The sequence below is a fragment of the Eulemur rufifrons genome, chromosome 9 (assembly GCF_041146395.1).
Source record: "Eulemur rufifrons isolate Redbay chromosome 9, OSU_ERuf_1, whole genome shotgun sequence".
NCBI lineage: Eukaryota > Metazoa > Chordata > Mammalia > Primates > Lemuridae > Eulemur > Eulemur rufifrons.
In genome coordinates, this window is record NC_090991.1 from 16,527,160 (window position 1) to 16,553,744 (window position 26,585).

The 26,585-nt window shown below is 41.8% G+C and overlaps 1 protein-coding gene across 1 annotated transcript; it reads left to right on the plus strand.

Moving 5' to 3' along the window:
* The first annotated feature begins 13,609 nt into the window (after positions 1-13,609).
* Positions 13,610-26,078, plus strand: TMIGD1 (transmembrane and immunoglobulin domain containing 1). Its single transcript, XM_069483519.1, has 5 exons — positions 13,610-13,691; positions 15,292-15,570; positions 21,225-21,503; positions 24,839-24,942; positions 26,034-26,078. The coding sequence occupies exons 1-5, from the start codon at positions 13,610-13,612 to the stop codon at positions 26,076-26,078; spliced, it is 789 nt and encodes a 262-aa protein (XP_069339620.1).
* Positions 26,079-26,585: the final 507 nt, after the last annotated feature.

The window sequence follows — 26,585 nt, forward strand, 5'->3', positions numbered from 1 at the left end:
GAAGAGAAAGCAAATAAATGTCCTTTATCCAGTGACAGTTTTGGCTGTCGCAAAAATTCAACAGTATACAATGTGAAAGAGTCTGAGACTATACAGGAAAAAAACAAACTCAGGTTTTCCTACATTCTCATTCAACAATCAATGCAGAAGACTTCTATGACCAAATGTGTGTGTGTGGCGGGGGCAGGTTTCCTACACACCAAGCAAGCGGTCACTTCTGCAGTGGACACTAGCTGGGTGCCCTCTAATTCAACTCAATTCTGACACTATCTACCTAAAGATAGTTCCAGACCCCACAGGTTGAGGGCACAATCCCCGACTGACCCCCGACTTCAGGTGCCAGTCGCAAGCCCCAGATTGTTTTACCTGTGCCTCTGATAGACTGGCTATAAATCGGGGTTCCCACAACCCCCTCCTTGCATTTGATTAATTTGCTAGAGCAGCTCACAGAACTCAGGGAAACACTTGCATTTACTGGTTTGTTATAAAGGATATTACAAAGATATCAATGAACACCAGATGAAGAGATAGACAGGGCAAGGTATGGGGGAAGAGGACGGAGCTTCCATACCCTCTCTGGGTGTGTCACCCTCCACCTGTTCAGCTATCCATAAACTCTCTGAACTCTGTCCTTTGGGCTTTTATGGAGACTTTATTACATAGGCATGATTGATTAAACCATTGGCCATTGGTGTTCGACTTAACTTCAGCCCCTCCCCCTCCCCAGGTTGGTGGGTGGGGCTGAAAAGTCCCAACTCTAATCCTGCCTTGTCTTTTCTGTGACTGGTTCCCAGCCTGAAGCTACCTAGAGGCTGCTAGCCACCAGTCAACTCATTAGCATAGACAAGGACCTGACTTTGGAGATTCTGAGCGTTTTAGGCATTGTACGCCAGGAAATGGTGATGAAGACCAAATACATATTTCACAATATCACAAAGAGCAATTAATATCATGTGTATATCCTTGAAGATATTTCTCTTCTCATAGAAAGGAAACAGCTAACATGATGAGTATAAATCAGCCTCTGGCATATGTGCGCTACATATACGAGGGAAAAGCACACAATAACATTTTATTCTACTTATCATTGCAGACTCATGCTGTAGGAGAAGAGATTTTTCACCTATACCAATTATTTTGTGAGAAAAAATGTATGTTGGCATCAGTACTGATGGAACTGGCCATAGGTTTAGGAAAGAGGAGTGTTACTACAGGAATAAAAGGTTGCACCTGGCCCGCACGGTGGCTCAGGCCTGTAATCCTAGCACTTGAAGATCGCTTGAGGTCAGGAGTTCAATACCAGCCTGAGCAAGATTGAGACTTTCGTCTCTACTAAAACTAGAAAAAATTAGCCGGGCGTGGCTTGAGCCTGGGAATTTGAGGTTGCTGTGAGCTAGGCTGATGCCACAGCACTCTAGCTCTGGCGACAGAGTGTCACTCTGTCTCGAAAAATATAAAAATAAATAAAAATTAAAAAAATAAAATAAAACGTTGCACCTGAATGCCAGTCCACACACTGCTTCATTCGCAGAGAACAATTAGCAGACAACAAGCGCCCAGACCTTGAATTAGGGTTGAAGGTTGCAAATGTGATCTGTGCACAACCATTAAATGTCCTTTCCCTGTGCTGTGGGAAAAAACAGGCAGCGAGTACAAGACTGCTTTTCTACGTGGGGGCATGCTATCTATCAGGGCACTCCTACAAAGTTGTTAAATAAAAGAAGTGATTTACAGTATTTCTTTGTTGACACCCACAATGCCTGAAGAGATATTTCTCTGTTTTCAAGTGGATTATCTCAGGCTGTACTCACATTCTTGCATGACCTGAACCTATTACTTCGGGACTGATCATGCAACAAATTTTAAAAGCTGAGAATGAGAATAGACTAACAGAATTTCTTGAGAAGATGCAAACCCGTATTAGTTATTTAACGCCATGTAAGAGATTATCACAAAACTTAGCAGCTTAAAACAAACATTTATTATCCCATGGTTTCTGTGGGGCATGGATCTGGGTGCAGGTTAGCTGGTTAGTGGGGTGACTCTGGCTCAGGGTCCCTCACCAGGTTGTGGTCAAGTCAGCAGGTGGGGCTGCATCATATCAAGTCTTGACAAGAGAGGGATCCATTTCCGAGCTCACTCAAGTGGCTGTCGGCAGGCCTCAGTCATACCTGGCTGTTGACTGGTGACGTCCGTTCCTTGCCAGTTGGGCCTCTTCTAGGACATTTCACAACATGGCAGCTGGCTTTCCCCAGCACAAGTGAGCGAGAGAGCAACAGTGGGCAAGGTGGAAGCCACAGTCGTTTTGTAACCTAATGTCAGAAGTAACATCCCATCACTTCTGCCCTATTCTATTTGTTAGCAATGAGTCACTAGGTCCAGCCCACAAACAAGGGGAGATTACTCAAGGGCATGAATACCGGGAAGTGGGGATCACTGGGGCCATCTCAGAGGCTGCCTAACACAGTGTCCATATACTTCCATGGGTGTGGCTTTCCCTGGACCAGGGTGCCACGTGATTCACCAGGTCTTGGTCAGTGACACCCTCTAAGGTCCCTCCATCTGGCACGGCCTACATTCTCAGTGTCCTGTGATCCAGTAGGCAGAACTTGGCCAGCCATGTCATGTGTTAAAGATGGATGCAAGGTCTAAGTAAGCTGATTTTAAAAGGATCCTGATTTAAAAGTCTGGTGTCCTCAGGCACACATCCATTACAGAGCTGGTGGTTTTCAGAGGCTCTTTGGTGGGACAGGTCTTCTAAGCCTGTTGGTCTCCCTTTGCATGGCAGGGACCAAGGTTGTCATATCAGTCCTGGAAAGACTATCTCTGGATTTCTTAAGTGTGAAGGAGAAAATAAATGTGCGTGTTGTTTAAGCCATTTCTGAATTTTTCCATTACTCTTGATTGAGTACAATCTAACTAATGATGTGGCTTTGTTCAAATTCTAAATTTACGCAATTCAAATCTAGTTTTGCCATGGCTGAGCTGCCCCACTACTGGACAGTACTTCCAGTGGAGGTATTATCTCTAAGTATAAAGTTATGGTAAACATTGCCAGGTTCCCACTAATAAGGGTAAGGACCTAGGATGCATTGACAGACTGGGTCCAGGGTATGGGGCAGCCTGCAGAGAGCTTGATTCGCCTGCTGAACCACAGGGACGGTGCTAGGGCAGGGCAGAGGCTAGTCCTTGGGATTCTCTTCAGGTAACAGGACCAGCAGGAGGCCATGGGGCCCTGAACCAAGTTCTCCTGCCAGCCACCCTGGGTGCTGCCTAAATCCAAAGGCCTGACAGGCACAAGACCTGTAGGTCAAGTCCCTGTCTAACTCAGATCCACAGAGCTGGCAGGTACCTTTAAGAACAACGGGGTGAGAGTGGCCAGAGATGAGGAAGTGCAGATAAAAGACAAGTGAGGCTGTCTTCTGGAAGCAGGCAGGGAATAGACACAAACAAAAAATCTGTGTAAAGCACCGACGTGGACAGTGTTTGCGTTGTGTGTGCAGTGCCAGCCAGTGGCCCCTGGAAAACAAAGGCCGTGACTGTTTTCCTTTCTCGGTGTCAGTGACTTTATCTAGAGAAACCCACACCCGGTCCTATGCCAGGACTGTGCTCAGCTCCCACTCTCCTTTTCACAGCACGCCAAGAAAACAACTGGCTCCAGGGCACCCACAGGGGCATTCTGGTATTTTCAGCCAGTGACAGCCATGGAGAACCCAGAGTGTTCACCATTTCCCCAGGCCTAAAGTATTCCTATCGTAAAATGCGAATCCTGCCTTGCGGAAAGGGCAGCAATTCACCTTAGAGAACAGGAGATTGTCAGCAAAAATTTGGACCGTCGATATTTTTTCAAATGCTTCTGCATTAAATTTAACTTTAATTTGACAAACTAGCTAGGACTCACCCCATTATCTTCAGTCTGTTCTCCTTAGCATACGCTGGCCCAAGACTGCTTCTGGTTCAAAATCCATTTCCCAGGGCCTATTATTTTAAAATATATTTCCCAAAATTAGGCAGAGGGTCGCTGACTGGCCCAGCAGTGGTCAGTGTGGGCGGCGTGGCGTGGAATGGAAGGGCGTGAGCCCTCAAGTCAGGCAAGACCTGCACTGAAGTCAAGACTGTCATACTGAAGTCCAAAGATGTTATCTGCAGTTGTGGAACAAGAAATAAAGGTGTACGTGCGTTACTTAGGGTTCCAAAGGTGTAGCTGAGAGACTAAAAATAGTGATAAACACCTTAGTGGGAAACAGTTGGGGAGGTAAAAGAGACATGTGAGTGCACTAGATCCTTCATCTCTCGTAGCAAGAGGTCAATTCATAAATCCAGAAATGATTTTTTTAAACAAATATTTACGATGTGTCAAGCTCTGTTCTAGGCATTGAGGATATGGCCATAAAATAAACAAAACAAAGTCGCTGTACTCCTTGTTCTACTAATAAGCCTGTCGGTTAAAGATAGAGATATTAAGGTGACTTCCAGAAGAAATAGTTAAAAGTCTTTTAAAAGAGTTGCTTTGCGGAGCAGGTTTAAGGGAGGGAGGCGGAGAGTGAAACAGGGCAAAGGGTTGTTTTTCCTGACAAGCCCTGCTATGCTATTTGACTTAAAGGTTTTTTAATTTAAATTATTAACAAGATATTCTACTCTCTGCCAGCTGTATTTCCTTGAATAGATTACTTAAATTCCCGGGACCTCAGTTCTTTCACCCGAAATGGGAGATAATAATGTTTCCCTCAAAGGCTGTTTGCTATAGGAGTACCTGGCGTGAAACAGGCACGCAAACGTCATCCCCTCTCTGATGTCTCCCGTGGACTGTTTGCAGCTCAAGCTTTCAGGCTGAGAATTGATAGCCATTGTTGGGGCTGGCCTGAGCCAGTCACGTGACTTTGCCTGTTTCTATCCACCTGACACAAAGGTGCTCGTGTCAAATTTCTCCCTGTGCTAGAGGAACAGGATGTACTTCGGTGAGAACTCAGGAAGGGCTTTTTGCTTCTTGAAAGAACACTGGCCAAATCTTAACATGGTTTCTGTTTGGATGATACTGTGGGGTAGTTGATATTATCTTTGCTGCTCACACATGGACAGGTATGATAATCTCTGTCCTGACTATTATTGCCTTAGAAGGTTTTGCAATCAAGTACTTAATCCCTGAGGCACCGAGGGCCTTATGATGTAAGGGAGCGAACAATTATTAATTTGAGAAAGAGACATCACTGTCTGAGATCAGAATGCAATTAGTAGGAAAACACTGAAGATAGCAGCAGATTTACAGAGCAAGGAAGATTGCTGAGGTCTAAATTGGTCTAAGGGACAGTGTATACATGTGATGTGTTTATGTCTACGCAAATACACAGGAGGCGTGCTTGCAGGTTCTGCTCTGTATGTGAGTGAGTGTGTGTGCTGGTGGCGAGGTGCAGGCAATGACATGCTGGTAAAGGACTAACAACCGCTTCTGGAGAGAAGAGCCCGAATATCAGTGGTGGCTAATGGTGTAAATGGTTTAATGGTGTAAATGGTGTAATGGTTTCAAAGCTGTAAATACTCCTGCGGTGGCTGATTTCAAGCTCTCACCAGCTGATGCAAGCTGGTTTCAGCACATTGCTGGTTGCAGGTTTCCAGCACCACTCGCTTTCAAAAACGGAAAACCTCTCATATCCTTACACTCATCTGCTTCTAAAATTGTGCATATTGCTTTAGCTTTCATTCCAGAATCCACTCATATCTCCCAGACAGAATGGTTCTTTCCACCCTGATTATTTACTCCTTTGTAAAGTTCATTCCTCATCACAATTTAAAGGACTTCTTGAACTATAGTGGGTTTTCGTTTTGTTTTGTTTTTCCAAAACCTGTACAATGGTTGGCAAGACTATTTATTTATTCAGAAAGCAGCCAACAGGATGCTCCAGGCCTGTCAGTGAACCGCCCTACTTCTAAAGATTTGGCAAACTCCTGCTGGCCAAGGGAAGCTTCCAGCAGGCAAGAAGAGGGGTCTCCCTCATTTCTGGTGCCCCTACAATTCTGGCTCTTTGGAAATTAAGTGGCTGCCTGGGTCTTTGGCATGTGTATGAATCCCTTCCTCATCCCACAGGAAACCCTCTCTTATTAGTCGGGCCAGGTAGGCGGGGAAGTGGGGTGGGAGGAAGCTTCCCTTTGAAACTCCCCCCACTTTCTTTCCTCTCCTCTGAAATCCTGTATCCGGGAGCCAGACAGGGCTAGATATACTAGATATAAGCCCCATGGGGCCTGCTGTTTATATGCTTTGGGGGTGGGGGGGCTTCTTTAAGGAAAACAATACAAAATTGCAAATATAAAGTGACTACAGTCAGGGCCTTTAGAAGGTGCCTGTGCAAATGAGGGTCCCTGAAGCTGAAGCTTCATTAGCTTCCAGTAAATACGCCCCTGGAGCCAGACTATACTCAGAAGGAAATTGGATGTTTGCCTGGTGACGGTGGGTGGTGGAATGTCCTGTGTTTTTTTTCCTTTTGGATGAAGAGGAAGCTTTAGAACTCTGTTGTGTTTCGACTTGAAAACTCTGCCTTCAAGACCGATGCCAGAGGACATTATCCACCTTCTGAGGAAGCCATTTTATTGTGTCGCTCCTGCTGTGTCACACGTCTACTCCTTCACTGCTTGGTACAGAATGGACCAGTTATGCCTGTAACAGACGGAGCCCAGCTCCAAGGAAATATCCTCTCCAACCCCTAGCAAAGGCTGACTTCAGAATCACTGTGGATGAGAAGGGACCTCTAGTGGTCAGTCACAAAGGTCACATCACTGCTACCTTCGCCTACCTATTCTCTTACAGGTGTTCTGGCCTGTCAACTCTGGGTTGTCAGTTCCAACAGGTGGAGGAAGCTGAGGAAATGAAAACCTACTGACACCGATTCTGCCTGGCTCTCAATCTGGAAGCAGAAAGCTTTGGGGGCAAGGGCAGGGCACAGGTTTGGGGAGTGTTCATGTTGGGTTGCTACCTTAGTTTTATCATCTTCACCTTGAGAGCCTGCTAAGCCTTAGTTTCCTCACCTGTAAAATGGGGATAATCATAGGCACCTTCTAGGTGGATGCAAAGATTGACATGCATATAGTTCTCACTTGTAATCCTAGCTACTCAAGAGGCTGAGGCAGGAGGATTTTTTGAGGCCAGGAGTTCAAGACCATCCTGGGCAACATATCAAGACCCCTATCTCAAAAAAAAAAAAGAAAAAACAACCCCACAAAGAACATGTGTAAATGCCCAGCACGTAATAGGTACTTGGTAAAAATTACCTAGTACCTACGACTCCCTCCCTTCAAATAAAAAATGCATGGAGGACAAAGAAGGAAGGAGACTATAGGATAAATTAGAGGAATTTTTGTTTTTGATATAGGTAGGTTGTGGAGCATAGGATGATGTCATAGTTCATTCAGGCTAGGATAGGAGACCATCTCCCCAGAAAAATACACATATGTACACACACACACACACACACACACACACAAATTTTGCCTACAATTTCAGTGGTTCCAGTGACACTGTAAAGCTCCTCCATAGTGATTCAAGAAGTCAAATTAAGAAACTCTCAAATCAAACATTTGGAAAAGGATGCAGTATGGCAGCCAGGAGTCTTGAATGAATTCTGATCCTGGTTCTGCCACTAAATAGCTGTGTCACTTTGGACAAGTCCCTTTACCTCTCTGAACTTCATTTCCTCACCTATTTATTTTTTATTTTTGGAGACAAGGTCTTGCTCTGTTACCCAGTCTGGAGTACAGTGGCATCATCGTAGCTCACTGCAACCTCAAACTCCTGGGCTCAAGCAATGTTCCTGCCTCAGCCTTCCAAGTGGCTAGAACTACAGTTGTGCACCAACACACCGACTAATTTTTAAATAGTTTATGTAGAGATGGGGTCTCACTATGTTGGTCAGGCTGGTCTTGAACTCCTGGGCTCAAGCAATCCTCCCACCTCAGCCTCCCAAAGTGCCTGGATTACAGGTATGAACCACTGTGCCCAGGTTCCTCACCTGCTAAAAAGGGAGGATTATTGTGGGGGGAAGGTAGGAGGCACATCAGTAAAGAGGAAACCACCAAGCTGAACTGAAAAAAAAAAAAAAAAAAAAAAAAGGGAGGATTAGACATATGTAGAATTGCTAGATAAAGACAGGATACCTAGTCAAATGTGAATTCCAGAGAAACAATGATTTTTTAAAGTATAAGTATTAAAATATTGGCTTATCATGTAGTAGCACATAATAGTTGCATAGGACATATTATACTAAAAAGGTATTATTTATCTGAAATTCAAATTTAACTGAGTGTCCTGTATTTTTATTTGCTAAATCTGGTAACCCTAGACAGGTGGGCTTTTGGGTCTTGATTTAAGGTCTAAGATTTTGGTGATGGAGGAATCCTGATAGTGGGGGATGAGAAGTTAGAGAACCACTGATCGCTGTTTGAGCTGGAAACTCTGAAGGCCAAGACAATTTTAACTAGTTCAGTGGATGCCGTGTTGGAGTCCGGGTGGAAAAGGCAACACGCTGGGTCCCTGCATAGGTCAAAGACCCACCCTCTCATTGCTGGGCTCTGACTGCCAGATTTCTAGCTTTTCTGTCACTCTAAAACCTTCAGTGGCATTGCCAGCGACCTGGGCAGATGACGCTGCTGGACTATGACCTTCTAGCCATTTCCTGAGTTGCTGTCTCTGTCACATCAAGTTTGGTCATGGCAGATTGAGGCTGTGGGATGGTGCTGCCCAGCAGTCACCACACTGACCCTCAGGCTTTCTACATTCTGGTCGCTCCTGTCTCCATCCTCTTCTTCGCTCCCATACACTAGAAAGTACTGTGTGGCCTGCACATGGGCATGGCCAGACTCCCACAGGCCAGCCCTGTGCACACAGCCCCTTCTCGGGTGGAGCACCCAGCTTGAACCTCTAATTTGTCTCCAAGCGGGCATACTGCCTGTCTCTCCTTTCCTTCCTTCCGTCCGTCCTTCCTTCCTTCCTTCCTTGTTCTTGAGAGCCCACCATGCACGGTGCTGGCCACCACCTCCCCTTAGCGGAGGGGCTTTCACCTTCATCACCCTGGTCAATGCCTGGTCACATAGGCTGTGGTTCTCAAAGTAAGATTCACAAACCACTGTGCCAGAGTCACCTGTGAGGCTTGTTAAAGGTGAGATTCCCAAGTCCCGTCAGAACTGATGGAGGAGAGGACCCCTGGAGAGTCCCCAGGTGATTGTCATACTCACCGTAATCAGAAAGTCATGACTGCCAGTTCCCGGACTCCCTTTTCTGTTGCCTTTCCAGAAGTGCCTGGGCCTGGAGAAGGCAAAGAAGATTGGTCTCTATTCTCAGGAATTTTCAGACTCAAGGCTGCCTTTCTTCTCTCCCTCTGGTTCTAAGCTACTTATGGAAGCTGTGGAGTATTAAGTTCTATTAATACTTCAGTCAGTCAAACTACTTGGGCTTAATGGTTGACTGCCAGGCTTAACTACTCATGGAAAAATGATTTTTCTCATCTGTCAGTTTTAGGAAACAGGAATGTCCCAGGGATTTATATGACCTTAGACAAGTCACATCACTTCTTTGACTCTCCAGAAGAGGCTCCATGATACCATTTTTCTTCTCTGAAATCCCACCTCAGGACTGAGGCCACTCTATGCAGCCATGGACCACCATGAACTTTCTTCCCTAGAATGTAAGACCCTTGAAGGCCTAGAGCTTGTGTTAATCATCTATGGGTCTCCCAGAGTGCCCAGCTACTATTGTGGAGATCAAGGAGCACCATTCATCTTACAGACATCATAGCTTTGTAAAATAATTACAGTAATTTTCCACAGATGGCAGTACAGTGATTTGGGAAGCCATCTTTTCCTACTTCATGACAAAGCCACCATATTGGCTTGGATGGGACTGGCATCCCCAGTACTTAGAATACTTGGCACATAGTAGATTCTCAACGAATATCTGCTAAATACATTTCCAAACACTTTAGTCAGATAAAATGTCAAACATACAGAGAAGTTGGAAGAATAGTACAATGAAGATCTATATACCCCCTATCTAGATTCAGGAAATGTTAACATTTGCTATATTTGCTGTGTGTTTATTTATTTTTGCTGAATCATTTGAAAGTTAGTTGCAATCACCATGACACTTAATCCATAAATATTTCAGCAGACATCTCCTGACAATGAGAACATTTTCTACATAAGTAGAACACCATTATCACACCTAAGAATAATTAACCATTATTTCCTAATATTACCTAATAGCCAGTGTAGAAGTTGCTGTTGGTGCCCTGCCCACATCCCCTTGGCCTACCTAGAGGTTACCTACAAAGAGTTCCCACATAACAGGCAACTTGCTGGGCATCTTTGCCTGGACATTCTTGGTCAGCTTGAGAGAGTCCACTATGGACAGGGCAGGCTGGAGGTGCTAGAGAGTCAACCTTTCAAGAGTGTCCCTCAGTGGACGATGGAGAGAAGTTGGTGGATAAATATCCAAGCTTCCTTCCCCTTCATGAGTTGATTCTGAGATGTGTTCCAAAGAACACACCCTTGTCAAAGGATCTACAGTTGCCCACATCAGTAACCTGTTCATTAACACCTTCTTTGTTAGTTTTCCTCTCTTGCTTCCTTATTGTGCTTCCTGAGATTACCTTTAAATAAACTACTTGCACCCAAAGCTTTGTCTCAGGGTCTGCTTTAGAGGGACCCAGAACCAAGACATCATTTAAAAATGATAATATTAATAGTAAAACACATTGCTCTTGGGTCTATAGAGAAGCAAGCTCAAAACCGGCTTAGGTGGCGCTTGCAACCCTGCTGGCAGGAGCTGCTCTTCATTATGATTCTTACATTAGCAATGCTGTAGTCAGGCTGTGTTTATTTAAGATGCCCTGCCCAGCCTATATCAATAATAACTATAATAAGAGCTGCTGCTTAACTAAGAGCTTACTGTGTGGCAGCTCTACGTGCCTCATTTCATTTAATCCTCACGGTGACTCTGTAGGGAGGTTACTATTGTTATTTCCATAGAACCCGAGGTTCATAGCGGTTAAATACCTTTTCAAAGTCACACAGTAAGAGGCAGATCTCTGGCGTGCTTAACCAATGGGTGGATAACCATAAATAATACTCTATTGTATTTTTGTATAAATGGGAACAATAGTGTTTGGCAGATAACATATGCATTGTTAACAATATCATAAACACAGTGTAATGCAAGGAATCTCCAATCAGGTGAGAGGCTCAAGTGGATCAAACTGTCCCCTATCATGCCTGGCTTGGTAGTTTACACACTGGGCTTGGGTTACTAGTGGGAGAAAGGCATTTCCAGCATTTTTTAGGTTGTGTGGAATCTTCCAATGTTTTGACTGCCATAAAAGTCAAACCTCTCCTTGGTCTTGTTCTGTCACAATCCACAGGCTACTAGATTATCAAAACACAGTCATCTTACTGAGTGTGGCAATGTTTAGTGAGATGTGCTACAAATTTGCGCACAAGTTCAGGCTTCCCTCTTAGCAATATCTGGCCCCACCTAGTAACCTAGGTACACATAAAAACTTAGATCTTAGGAAGATATCTTTTCCAATTACGGTCTTCTCTAAGAATCCATAAAGAGAAACAGACTTTGATCCCGATTTATCTTATTTACTTGACCCTACTGTCATAAAGTGTTCAAATTCAAGTTATCATAAAGGATAGTAACAGGGAAAGGTTTCAGAGTTTCCAGACAGAGGAATGGTTGGCCACGGAAGTCAGCTTTTCGGAGCTCAGCAGGTAAGTGATAAGACTGTCTTGTATAGAAAGTAGAGATAGAAAAATTAAAAACAACTCCAACGAGGGAAGTTCATTTTGAAAAGTTGCTGCTGTCTTGGTGGAGTGGAAGGAAAGAGAAGACATCAGTTCTCCCCCTTAATAGGGTGAGGCGAAGTCTGCCAAGAAGCCCACATTGCTTTTATCAAGCACCTATAGTGGAAAATGCTTGAGAAAACTCTATTTATGATAAATTCTGAAATCATCACTGTTACAACACTGCGATAGAAATCTTTTTGGCAAAAATTTAAAATTACAAGAGAATCATTATTAGTACCAATTGCATGTTATTAAAAGATTGCTGCAGGCTTTGCCTGCTGGAAAGGGTGAGCCTGGCAGGAATGATGCAGCTCCTGTCAGGACCCGTCTGGGATAGGGAAGGAGTAGAGCAGGCCCAAAGAAGGTATAGGTGTGTTCTGGCTCTTCCAAATTAATACTGGTGTTAAGGGGACATAACTCTAAGTGGCTAAGGTCTATAGAGTGGCCAGGGACCGGAAAAGATTAGTAATATCTTCTCAAAGGAAGAAAACATTAGTCCAGGAAGTAGGGTGGTCATGAGCATGGTCTTGGGAGTCCTGTGTTCGAATCCTGACCCTGCCATTTACTGTCTATGGGATCTTGGGCAAATTCTGTAATCTCTCTAAATCTATAGAAACTACCTCAAAGAGAGTTGTCATGGGGCTTGTGACTGAAATAATGTTTGTAACATGTTAAGCACAGTGCCTGTTGCATTGAAAGCATTCCATATGTGTTTCTGCTCTATTCATAACACCCCTCTTGAAAGGAAGAGAGGAGTATATGTTTTTCCCAGATGGAAGTGTAGACTATCCCAGGGAGAGGGATGGTAGAAGCAAAAGCACAGAAGAAGGGAGAAAAGAGGCCTTTACTATTTATTTATTATTTTTAGTCTATACTGGGTCAAGGGGAAGGAGTATTAGGAGGGGAGAGTAGGTGAGGGGTGGGGAAAGCGGAGGTCAACCTGTTTAAAACTAGAGGCCATGCGTCGATTGAGTCTTTTCTAGGTACGCACCATCTGGATAGATGGGATTTGGAATAGTCTCAAAAACTCTCTACTATCAGAGAACAACCTTACAGTAATGACCCAACAGGGCAGGTGTAGTGGCTCACGCCTGTAATCCTAGCACTTTGGGAGGCCAAGGTGGAAGGATCACTTGAGGCCAGAAGTTAAAGACCAGCTTGGGCAACACAGCAAGACCTTGTCTCTACAAAAAAATGGGAAAATTAGCTAGATGTGGTAGTGGATACCTGTAGTCTCAGCTATTTGGGAGGGTGAGGCAGGAGGATCACTTGTGCCCAGGAGTGTGAGGTTGCAGTGAACTCTGATGATGCCACTGCACTCTACCCAGGGCAACAGAGCAAGACTCATGTCTACAAAAAAAAAAAAGACCCAATAGAGGCTTTTAAAACTGAACTTTTGTTCAGTAGGGACCATTTGAGAATGAACCAAGTTCCATCTCTTTTTCTGTTAAAATGACATTCTATCAGTTTCTCTAGGAAATACTGGTCTTATCACCCCCAGGCACCCTAAAGCTGTCCTGTATAGTTTATCCTATTTCCTTGTGGGTTTCTTCTTGTTGCCTTAAAAAAAAAATTCCTTAATACTAAAAGTACTTTGAACTTAGAATAGGGTTGTTTAATTAAAAACTAGAAGTATTCTATTTTAGCTGGGATGATTCATCTGGGAATTTATTTTAAATGCTAAATAGACAGGAAGAAGGTTCATAAACTCATTGTAGACCAAAGTACAAACCAACTGGACTCTTTTTCACTTGGTAGGTTTGACTTGAATTCTTTAAAGATGGCATGGAAGAGCAGCGGTGCAATGCAAATACGTAGATTTCTTCTTTTAGTAATTTTATTTCTGCCACATGGGACGACAAGTAAGTTAATATTCTTTCTGGCCTCTTTTTAGATAAAGAAAAATTTTAGATTAAAAAAAGATCAATGGGCATTGCATGTATCTTTAAATTTCATATTGGAATGACTATACAGTTGGTATGGCTCACAGTATAGGAGTCACATAACATAATAAAAAATCAAATGGAGAAATATTGTTTTTAGGGTTCAGATATCATAAGACAAGGTGAAGTATTCTATTCTCTCCAGAGCCACTGCCAGAATTTTCCTACATTTTAATGCATTTCTTTACTAATCTTACCCCCAATAACCTTCTGTTTATTCGAACATACTACTGACATGAAAATCTTTCCTGCATTTTCTCCCCACCTCCACCTGGAAGTAATTCCCCATCCCCTTCCCTGCTTTCAAAAGTAATACATAGTCATTGTAAGATAAATGAGACGATGTATAAAATAAGAAAGAAAAGCAAAAATCTCACCAAGGCCTGTTATCCAGAGATCACCACTCAACATTTTGGTGTATATACTTCCAGATTTTTAAAAAAATACTAGGCAACAATCCCATTATCTTTACCAGTGGCTTACGCTTTTTAAAAGAAAAGTTAATATATTAACAAATGCTATCTAGGATGCAGATTTGTGGCAGCTAAAGTTCCTTTTTAGTTTTGTTACTTGCTTCTGAACCAGGAAAATAAAAATTAAAATTTAGGTATATTACTATGCAATAAATGGATTTCTAAAAATCAGCTGAAACAAGAACTGCTAAATATCCTAGTACCTGCCCCACAAAACTTGCCTACCCAACAAACGCCAGCTATTTAAACATCTTTTTATTCTGCTATGCTGCCAAAACAATATTAAGACATCAGAAATACAAGATCGAATTTGTTCATAATCCTATCATCTAATCAGAAAAGTTTTTTCAAATCAGTTCTTCCCCGTATGCATATTCAATTTTGATACATTTGTAGTCATTAGTAGAGATGTAATTTGTATTCTGCCTTTTCACCTAATGTTATATCTTAACTATTTTTCTATTTTACTATATAGTCCTTTCTTTTTATTTCTCCATTTCCACTTCCTTGTTTTTCTGCTTCCAACTCCATGAAGTAAACAAATTAAATCTGGTATGTGTGTATTTATTCAATAGATATAGAGTTTTTTTCCTAAGTCTTTCCTCCACGAAAGAAAAAAAATGTCTACATATATATAAAATCATTCTGTACATACTGGTTTCTAACCCAGTGGTTCTCAAGCTTCGCTGCACATCAGAAACACCTGAGGGGCTTTTTAAAAACCCACTTCCCAGATTGCAGTCACATGAATTAATCAGATGTCTGGGGATGAGAGCCAGGCATGAGTATGTTTTAAAAGATCCCCAGGTAATTCCAATTGTAGCAAAATTTGGTGACCACCGTTTTAACCTTTTTCTTTGTTTAGTTAGTAATACATTATGGATCTTTGTCTTCATAAAATCATATAGATCAACATGACTATTTTTAATTGTTGAGAGTATATTTTGTTATACTGATATAAGGTAACTTATTTAACCAATCCCCTGTTGGTGGACATCTAGGTTGTTTACTCTGCATATCTTAATAGTTTCTCCCTATACTCCCAGGTTCTGTTTTAACTGTGAATGGTAAAACTGAGGACTATACCCTGGACACTCAGCGTGGCTTCCAAGAATCTCTGGAATGTGCTGTTCAAAACCATACCAGAGAGGAAGAACTTCTCTGGTATCGAGGATCGGGGAAAGTGGATTTGAAATCTGGAAACAAAATCAACTCCAGCTCTGTCTGTGTCTCTTCCATCAGTGAAAACGACAACGGAGTCAACTTTACCTGCAGGCTGCAGAGGGATGAGACTGTGTCCATTTCAGTGACGCTGAATGTTATATGTGAGTAAGAGGAAAGGAAACTGCGAGTCAGTCTGTAATAGCTGCAGTACATTAAGTGGTAGTTGAAAACTAGGTCTTGGCTGGGCATGGTGGCTCATGCATGTAATCCTAGCACACTGGGAGGCCAAGCTGGGAAGATTGCCTGAGCACAAGAGTTTGAGACCAGCCTGAGCAAGAGTGAGACCCCATCTCTACAAAAAATACAAAAATTAGCCGGGCATGGTGACATGAGCCTGTAGTCCCAGCTACTTGGGAGGCTGAGGCAGGAGGATTGCTGGAGCCCAGGAGTTTGAGGTTGTGTGAGCTAGGTTGACGCCATGGGCACCCTAGCCGGGGCAATAGAATGAGACTCTGTCTCCAAAAGAAAGAAAGAAACTTCATGAGCACTGAGTATCCACAAACTTTTAAGAATTTGCCAGCCTCATTTGAAATTTTATTTTCATTTTTTAAATTAAGAATGAGGGTGTTCACCTTTTCATAAATGTATTGGCTATTCATGTGGGGTTTTTTTCTGTGAAATACCTGCTTGTGTCTTTTACCCATTTTTCCATTAGTTTATTTGCCTTTTTATCATTAATCCGTATAAGGGCTTTGTAAACTAAGAAAATTAGTCTTTTGTAATTTTGGATTGTAAGTGCTTCTCCTATTTATTTTTGAAAATTTTAAGTTATTATTCATATTGAAATTTTAAATCTTTTCCTTTATAGTGTCTAGCTTTGTGTTCTGCTTAGAAAGATTTTCATAGGGGATCTTTTAACTCATGTAAAATCCGAAAAGCTGAAGCTCTTCAATGGTTGGGTTCCAGGTATAAGTAACCCATTGGTAGAACTATATAGGGTTAGGGGACTGTCAAATGATACTATGTAGGTGATCATGAGGGTTCTTTGGGTGGAAAGCTGGTTCCACATTAGAGGGGTGTGGATGGTATGGTGCGGGATGATGTGGTGTAGGATGATGATGTGGTATGATTTGGTAGAAAGAACTTTTTACTTGGAACCTAGAAATAAAAGTCAAAACCATTTGACCCCAATGAACTCAGCCAATTTTTTTGTGAAAAAATTGATGCCATTGCTCCTGAAATACAAGGGTGAAGGAAATGATGAGGAGCCCAACTCTGGAAAATGCTGGCATCCTGCAGCTTGAGGTTCTAGAGTAAATCATTTGCATGTTCCTAAGCAAAGAAGCTTTGTTTGTTTTTTTTATTTTCAACAAATTGATAAAAACTGATTGTTAGCAAACTACCTATTGGCTACTCTGATAGAATCCATGACTATCAGAGTACCCTGGAGGTTTTGTAAATCCAGCCTTTAAAATGACAGATGAGGAAACTGAGGCCCAGACTAGGGGCTGAAATCACAGCTGGACCTGAGACCAAAACACAAATCCCCAGGCTTGCTTGCTTTTTTTAATCTATCTATCTATCTATCTTTAGAAACAGGGTCTCGCTCTGTTTCCCAGGCCAGTGCAGTGGTGCAATCATAGCTCACTGCAACCTTGAACTCCTGGGCTCGAGCAATCTTCCCACCTCAGCCTCCCAAGTAGCTGAGACTACAGCCATGCACCACCATTCCTGGCTAATTTTTTTTTTTTTTTTTTTTTTTTTTTTGAGACAGAGTCTCACTCTGTTGCCCAGGCTAGAGTGAGTGCCATGGCATCAGCCTAGCTCACAGCAACCTCAAACTCCTGAGCTCAAAGGATCCTCTTGTCTCAGCCTCCCGAGTAGCTGGGACTACAGACATGCGCCACCATGCCCGGCTAATTTTTTTCTATATATATATATATTTTTTTTAGCTGTCCATATAATTTCTTTCTATTTTTAGTAGAGATGGGGTCTCGCTCTTGCTCAGGCTGGTCTTGAACTCCTGAGCTCAGACGATCCGCCCACCTCGGCCTCCCAGAGTGCTAGGATTACAGGCGTGAGCCACCGCGCCCGGCCTAATTTTTTAAAATTTTTGTGGAGATGAGGTCTTGCTATGTTGCCCAGGCTGGTTTCAAACTCCTGGCCTCAAATGATCCTCCCACCTCAGCCTCCCAAAGTGCTGGGATTACAGGTGTGGGCCACCATGCCAGGCCAGCTTACCCTTTTAAACATGAGGTGCAGAACCGAAATGGATGGAAAAGCCAGTGAAGCTAAATCTTTATTGAGGATGCTGTCACCACATGCTATAGGGCTCAGAGCTGCTTTCTTCCTCTAGCAAAAGCCCAGGCTTCTAATCTAGTTTTTTTTCCATGGCATCTTCCTAAGGGAGACCTGGCAGAAATGCTGACAATGTGATTTGGTGACTTAAAGAAATTGTTTTCAGTTTTCCAGCCTCAATCCACTTTTAAAATCATCTTTATAACAACCTCCTAAATATTGTTGCTAAGCACATGTGTGTGTGTGTGTGTGTGTGTGTATTAAGGTTGTACAAAAATAATTGTGGTTTTGGACCATGAATTTTAAATCATTATAACTAGGCTTAAACACATTTTTATTAATCATAATAGGAACCATTACAATCAGCACATTTTTGCCAAAAAGAAATAAGTATGTTTATTCCTGTAGTGTGAAAAATCTGTGCTTCAGGATTCAACGAACTCTTGGAAAGCATTTTCTGCATCCTGCTGGTTGCAGAAGCATTGACCCTGCAAAAAGTTTTGAGATGCTTGATGAAGTGGTAGTTGGTTGGCAAGAGGTCAGGTGAATGTGGCGGATGAGGCAAAACTTCATAGCCCAATTCGTTCAACTTTTGAAGCGTTGGTTGTGCGACGTCGGGCTGAGCTTATGCTTTTCAGATGTAACAGTTTCACTGGGATTCAGAAAGCTGTAGTGGATCAGACTGGCCACAGATTACCAAATAATGACCATGACCTTTTTTTGGTTCAAGTTTGGGTTTGGGAAGTGTTTTGGAGCTTCTTCTCAGTTCCAACCACTGAGCTGGCCGTCACTGCTTGTCATATACAATCCACTTTTCGTTGCACATCACAATTCGATCAAGAAATGGTTTGTTGTTGTTCCTTGCTATACAAGAAGATGACACTTCAAAACAACGATTTTTTAAATTTTCGGTCAGCTCATGAGGCACCCACTTATTGAGCTTTTTCACCTTTCCAATTTGCTTCAAATGCTGCATGACCATAGAATGGTCAACACTGAGTTCTTCAGCAACTTCTCATGTAGTGGTAAGAGGATCGGCTTCGATGATTGCTCTCAATTGGTCGTTGTCAACTTCCGATGGCTGCCACTGGGCTCCTCATCTTCAAGATTCTCCTCTCCTTTGCAAAATGTCTTGAACCACCATTGCCCTGTATGTTTGTTAGCCGTTCCTGGGTCAAATGCGTTGTTGATGTTGCGAGTTGTCTCCGCTGCTTTACGACCCATTTTGAACTTGAATAAGAAAATTGCTCCAATTTGCTTTTTGTCTGACATAATGTCTATAGTCTTATATATATATAAAATAAACGGCAAGTGCCCAACTAAGAGTGCTCAGGGAAAAAAAGTAAGCAAAAAAATTTAAAAAATAAAATAAAAATAAACAGCAAGTAATGTCATTAGCAAAAAAAAAAAACATAAAATGAGAAATGCACATTAAAATGGTGTATAACAGAACCACATTTATTTAAGAATGTATTCCAATATCAAATGGCAAATTTCAACAATGCTAAAACCGCAATTACTTTTGCACCAACCTATATGTATCTATATTTATATATAGCCAATTGATGATTCATAGTGACAATAACTGACACGAGCTCATCAACTATTTACAATAAATCAAAATAAGCTCATAAAAAGTGACAAAGATATTATGTACAATCCAATGGCAGTGTTATTATTGTTATAAATAGCAGGTCAAGAACTAAATGGAAGCTTGAGAATATACTATTTAAGGGGGAATGTGGAGAAACAGGTTCTCTCATCCATTTTTGCTGAAAGTATAAATCGAGACCACCTCTTTTAGAATATCTATCAAAATTTAAAGTGTGCCTATCCTATGACCCAGAATTTCTCCTTCCAGATGCATGTGGAGAAATACATGCACATGTACATAAAGAGATATGTACAAAGGTGTTTATTGTAGCATTTACATTTTAATGAAACAACCTAATGTCCATAAAAATATAAAATATTAAAGAACCATATATTATACTACAGCACTCTGCAAGCAATGAGCTAGATTTCTATGGTTCAATGTGGATATATCCCAAAAACATGCAGGTTATTGAGAGAAATGAAGTCTTTTATGTAAATCCTTCCCATGCTCCTAAAATAATACAATATATTCCCCATGGGAACACTATATGTATAGAAAACTTTCTTTCAAAAAAAGATCAAGAAGGATTTACACCAAACTCATAGCAGTGGGTATCTGTGGGGAGCCAGGAAGTGACCAGTTTGGAGTCAAAGAGGACCTTAGCTTTATCAGAAATGTACTAATTTTTAAAGAGAGGGTATTCGTATGTAGCTGATATGCTTGAATTAATTTTAAATAGTTAAATAAAAAGAAATAATTAACAGGATCTGTCCACAAATGGAATTGTTCTGTTTGGCAATTATGTTCTCTATTCCAGCAACTTCCTACATCTCTGAATACCATATAACATCCTTGTTGGATATGATACAGAATTCAAGCTCATTCCAAAGAGCAACAAAATGTCATTCTTCCGAGAGAGATATTAATAGCACAGCCTACTCAGGGTCTAATTATTCAGTGCGCAATAATACAGGCTCCTGTTTTCCTCCTTCTCCGCCTCTACCATTTTCCTAGTTCCCACTCTCCAACCATTTTGCTACTCTCCTGCATCTTGGCTAGAAAATGCAAGGGACATAGAGATAAATGTGTTCGTCTATGGGTCTACAACCGCCCTTATTGTGGAGGGAATAAGGAGCTGCTTACACGGAGGGAAGAAAGGGACTCACTCACCTTCCATAGATGCCAGAGTTGTCATGATTAGAACACCTTCTGGGAAAAGGACATTATTTCTAGAGGATCACTGAGGAGACACAAATATGCATTGGTAAATATGTGGCTAAGACATTGGTTAGATAAAGTACAAAAATAGAAGGTCTGAGTAACCCTCAAAACCACCACCACCAGAATAATAATAACAGTAGCTAGCACTATAGTAAATTCTTTACAGGGATTATCTCATTTAATTTTCACAACAACACTTGAGGTAGGTAGTATCATCCCATTTTTTAGATGAGAAAACTGAGGCCCTAGCAGTTAAGTAACTGTCTCCAAGTGGTGTAGATGGAATTAGGACTCACTTCAATGCCTGCCTTCTTAACATTGTACTGTTTTATCCAACACTAGCACAGGTTGGTTTATTAACTCTCAGAGAACAAAGACCCAAGGCTTATACTCCTGGGTAGTGTTACAAATTGTCTACTTAGTACAGATTCATTCTCATATTATGTTCATAATCATATATTATTTCATGGTTTGTCTTCACCACATTAAAAGTTCTACGAGGTTTGGAACTGGATATGTTATTTATTAATAGTACTATATCCCCAGCTCCTTAGCCCAGTGATTGGCACATAGTAGGTACTCAAAAATTTGTATCAAATGCATAAATGCCTGCATGAGATAGCCTGAAGGAAGACCTTGAACACTGACAGCGAACCAAGGCTTACCTGCTAATTAAATCTAAATGCTTGGGTCTTGCAGTTCCTCCTCTCCTAAGTGGAAACGACTTCCAAACAGTTTCAGAAGGCAATAACGTGAACTTGGTTTGCAATGTGAAATCCAATCCCCAGGCTCAAATGATGTGGTACAAAAACAATGACATCCTGAATTTAGAAAAAAACTATCACCAAATCCAACAGACAAGTGAGTCTTTTCAGCTGTCAATTACCAAAGTTAGGAAATCTGACAATGGAACCTACAGCTGTGTTGCAAATTCATCTCTGAAAATGGAGACCAAGGACTTCTACCTGATTGTTGAAGGTAACTTTCTTTTTAAGTAATATCTACCATGGTGCAAAAGTCAGACTAGATACTCAGTAAATATTTTTGGTGACAACAAATGATGACAGTTATGATTAGTAGCTAGGTTTTTCTTTGAAGAATTATTCCGGTCCAAGGAATTTTGCACTAAGAATTCTAGTCTATCTTTTTAGGGGGATTGTGCCCATTCCATATAGGACACTGCTTTTTGAGCAAAGATCCTTTTCTAGAACGAAGTATAGGAAACCCTTCTGGTTGGCTTTTAGGGAGGAATATTTCCATGAATTCTGGACAACATGGTGTGTAGGAACTGGACTTCTAAGTTCACAGCCTTAATGACAACAGAAGAGAAGTAAAAAAACAAACAAAAACCCCAAAAACACAAAGGAGAAAAAAGCTGGTTAGATAAGAAAATGGATCTCTAAGATCACTCCTAACTCAAACTCTAACTTGCAGGCTTATCAGAACAGAGAGTGGAAAAAAATGAGGAAAAAAAAAAGCTCTTTCTCTTGGCTTCATGCTTCATCTACCCAGTAACTACATCATCTCTGCAGTAACAGAGAACAAATGAAGCTCTGAGTGTTTTTCCTTCCTCATATTTCTTGCTCATACCAAAAGAGAAAGGCGAGATACCTGGTGTGGCAGATGCTGAAAATGCTCACGCACACATTTCCTGATCTTGGGCCAGCATGCGAGGATCAGCCCAGTAAGCCGAGGCTCCTATATCTCGTTAGAATACTATTCACTTTGTCATTTGCCTCCCTGTACCTACTCATTGCCATTCTTGCCAGGCCCCAGGCAGCCAACTGAGCCCCTGCCAGAAATGTTGGATTCACGTAACCATAAGACATCTTATTTCCTTCCCCTGGGGTTGGGGGGTCTGGGATATGAGCAGATTAGCTGGTGGGGAAGAGCTGGAAGAGCTGAAGAGCTGCTGGAAGAGCTGCTGAGGGTTGAATGCCCATCACTGTGATTCCTGGCATGTTCAATAATTTGTCCTGCAGAGCAGTGACAGTATGCCCAGGGGCTGCTTGCTTTGAAAACCAAACCCACAAATATCCTAAGTACCCATAGCTTGTGACTATTCACCTCCCCTGGGACTACAAATGCATGGTAGGATGCTGTACTAACTGGTTGTGAAGACCACACTTGGAGAATAGTGAATTATATTATCCCTCTTGGTTAAGAAGACACCCTAATTGCTCCATGTCACATAAAAAAAAAAAAAAAAAACCAATAGAGCTCGTGTGGCAATCAGGATGCCAGTTTGGCAAATTGGCTTTCAGGTGGGCAGAAACTTGTTTTGGGTGGAGCTCTTCCAAACCAACTTGTTTTTCTTATTTCTTTTTGCTTTGTTACTTCCCTGGCTGTTGGCTGCCTTTGTAACATAAGCTCTCCACTGCTGGTGCTCAGGCTAAATGCCGAGTTTTTCATGAGCCTCTCCTGACTTCACTGCTCAGAGGGCTAGTTCCTAAATGCAGCCATGCAGAGCCGGAAATGACATCACAGATCTTTTCTTGAGCACAAGATTTAGCACACGTGTTGGAATTAGTTTACAATAATGAAAGGGGGTGGTGGATTATCAGGTCTGGTTACAAATGAGAGCATAAAACAGGACCAGGGGGGAGGTACAGTTATGTAGTTACACTTGCCAAAGTGACTTTCAACAGAAACTTGGAATCCAAAGTGAGCCAGTGGGTCAGGCTGTTTCTTTCTTTCAGCTTGCGTATGGAATGAAAGCTGTCACACGTAGTTTCATTTTATTTGACTTAGTAAAAATATCCCAACCTGTGACTGAATTCTGCTTTTTTCCCCTCTAATCATCCCACTTTCACGTCCCCTGGGTTTTGACATCTTTGCTTGGCATGCAAGCGGAGGGGGTCCCCAGTAAGGTGACAGCCCTTTGGGTGCATCCCAGAGCTGGCTATTACAGCACCAGGGCTTACTAGAAGAAGTCCCATTGAGCAGAGTTTCTCCAGAGGGCTGGTCTGACTTTCATAAGGATAATTTTTAGGAACAGCCAAGAAAGGGAAAAAGTTTAATCAACTCACTGCTCAAAATTATCCTAAGCTGGACAAATCATAGGGGAGAAAATGACTAAAAAGTAATTAGTTAGTGTATTATATAGTTATGGGAGATAAATCCTATTTCATAATCTTGAGGTATATAGAGATTAAGCTTTGAAATTAATTTATCTAAAGTCACTTCTTCCCCTCCTCTCTGGCTTGTACCCCTCATATGCCATCTCATGACCCTGTTTCCTTTATAATTCTCATGTCAATCTGTAGTTTTTGTTTGTTTAATGTCTGTCTCCCCCACTAGAATATAAGCTCCATGAAGGCAGAGGAGCCTCCGTGTCTGTCCTATTTTTTGCAGAGCTGAGCACAGCACCTAATACACATTAGGTTACTCAGTTCATATTTCTTGACCACACCTCCATTCATAAACTCAGTTGTACAATAAATAGCACACTCTTTATTTCCTTTAAATTCCTAAAATTTTATCTAAACCATGATTGGAACCCCTTCCTCTCATTAGTTGGCATCAGAATCCAGGGCCTTAGACAAAGTCATTAAAAAAACCTTTGTTTTAAGCACTTTTACTTTTGAGAGTTCCATCCTATATTATCTCAAACATATTAAAACAAAGCACATTATGTATACTTTTTGCTATAAACATTTTGAACGGATTTTTGTAACTTGCATAGATTTTGAATTTTGTGATTAAGTGATTAATTTTGTTCTTGAGGTTTAAATATTTTTCACACGGGTTATAGTTAACAAAAGGTTAGATGTTTAAACATTTATTAATTTTGATTAATTATTCTTTTCATACCTTGGAGCCAATAAATTTTTTTCTACCTCTCTCCCCTTTTAGTCCAGAAGGTTCTCTGCTTTTCTCTTCTTGCTCTCGAAGCCTTCCTCCCTCTCCTTCCCTCTCTGGTATACCTCCCAATATCTTTTGGGCTTTTCAAAAGGCAGGAAAAAGCATTGACTTCAATCTACTTCTACTTTCTGTATGGCAAAAATTGTGGATAAAGAAAGCACAAAATGGTCTACTTGTTTGGGGGGAGTTATTCATACTATAATAAATTATTTTTCCACAAAGGAATGGATTCAAAACCTGCCTCTGCACTTACTAGTTCTGCGATATTGGACAATTAACCTAACTCAAAGCCCCTGGTTCCTCACCTGTAAAATGGTGACAACCTTTTGGGGTAGCTGGGAGGGTTTAATTAAGAAGATGATGTATGTAAAGTGCAAGGCATCATGGCTGGGACATATTAGAAACATGTAAATGTTCATTCTTATTCCCTGTGTTTGCATTTCCTACAGAAAAAGCTGTGGCTGTACCAATAGAACCCATTATTGCTGCATGTGTTGTGGTCTTTCTAACGTTGTGCTTTGGCCTGATTGCTAGAAGAGAAAGAATAATGAAGGTATCTAAGCATTCTAAGCTATTTAGGTAAAAAGTCATCTAAATAAAGGCAGAAAACTGGCTATATAAGTGACTTGAGTTATGAACCAGTTTTGGGCAAAGTTGAATCTGGCCTTTCTACTGTGAGATCTAAAATAAACTTGCTCAAGGAATAAAAACTGTATGTATATTATGACTACAGCTTTACAAAAAACAGAAGTGCACGTAGGCCAGGCCAGAATGAAAGTTGCTGGGGTGTTAGGGGTAGGAGATTTGGGGCTGATTTTTCTTCCTTTTAAATTTCCCTTCATTGTTGCTATGGTACCGTCTGTGGTATAATAAATAAACAGACAGAGGAACATCTGCTCTGGATTCAGAGATCTGCATTAAAAAGATGGCACTTGCTGCTCACCTCTGGAGTACAGCCACATGCCCCGGCTGCAGTGGGCTGGGGTTTGAATTGTTGAGTAGTTAACCTCGTTGGTTAGCATGATTCAGAGTACATGCATGTACAAATTGATGTCATGCATTTGACTCTGCCAGTTAATCCAGTGCCAAAGGAGGGCAAATATGGCAGAAAGCCTTCTAGCAAAGGCCAATATGCCCGAGGCTGAGTTCATCATTCAGCAAGGGCATTCTCCTTGAAACACATAATAATTGGGCAACAGTGTCTCCCAAGAAGAAATTCACCCCACTCCCTATTACAATCCAAAGCAGTTTTTCCTGTGTTAAAAAAATGCCAGTGTGGTGATGCACGTCTGAATTCCCAGCTACTCAAGAGGCTGAGGCAGGAGGATCCCTTGAGCCCAGGAGTTTGAGACTAGCCTGGGCAACATACTGAGACCTTGTCTCTAAAAAGAAAAAATAAAAAAAAAAAAAAAAAGAAATGCCCAGGTATCTAAGAATCCTGGAAGCATCCTGATGAAGAGTTATGTCTTCTCTAAGTTCAATAAAAGCTATTAATGTGGCCAAAAAAATGAGTCCTGAGCTAGAGCAGAGGCGGGTATGTTTCCATAGCACCTGTCCCTGAGCCACTTTGATGCATTCAAAATGTTTATCCATGGACCTTAGAAAAGCAGGCAAACTCATTGCCCTTGTTGTGTTTGCTTTTAGCTCTGTATAAAGCATGAAGACCCTGACAGGGAAACAGCTCTGTAAGTACTCTAGGCTGGGGCCAGTGATTTTCCATAAGCCGATGGGTAGTAGCGGCGTACATCACAAAGCTCATTCCAGGCCAGCTCTTCCAGAGACGGGAAGTGCTAGAAGGTGAAGGGGTTCAGAGGAGAATAGAAAGTGGAGGAAACTCTGCCTCCACTTTAAAGGAAGACAGGTTGGAAGGTTGCCTAGAGCTGAGGACACCTTTGGTCCTAAGCCTGCTCTCTCTTTAAGCAAGTTTGCCCAGTGCTTGTGCAACTGCATTTTATTGCCACACAATGTAAATGACTGAAAGAGCCTGCCCTGGGGGACGCCACTGCTCCATACTCCTTCACAACGAGGTCAGGAGCCACACTTACCCTAAATACTGCCTTCTCTTCGGAGCTGCCTTCAGTCTGCTGCCTCCAGCATATGTGGAATGAGAGCAAGGGACATGCTCTTGGAGAGTATAGATTTTGGTTTGAATTTTTTTCTGAGTGCTGGAATATCATTATAACTAATTTCTTGGTT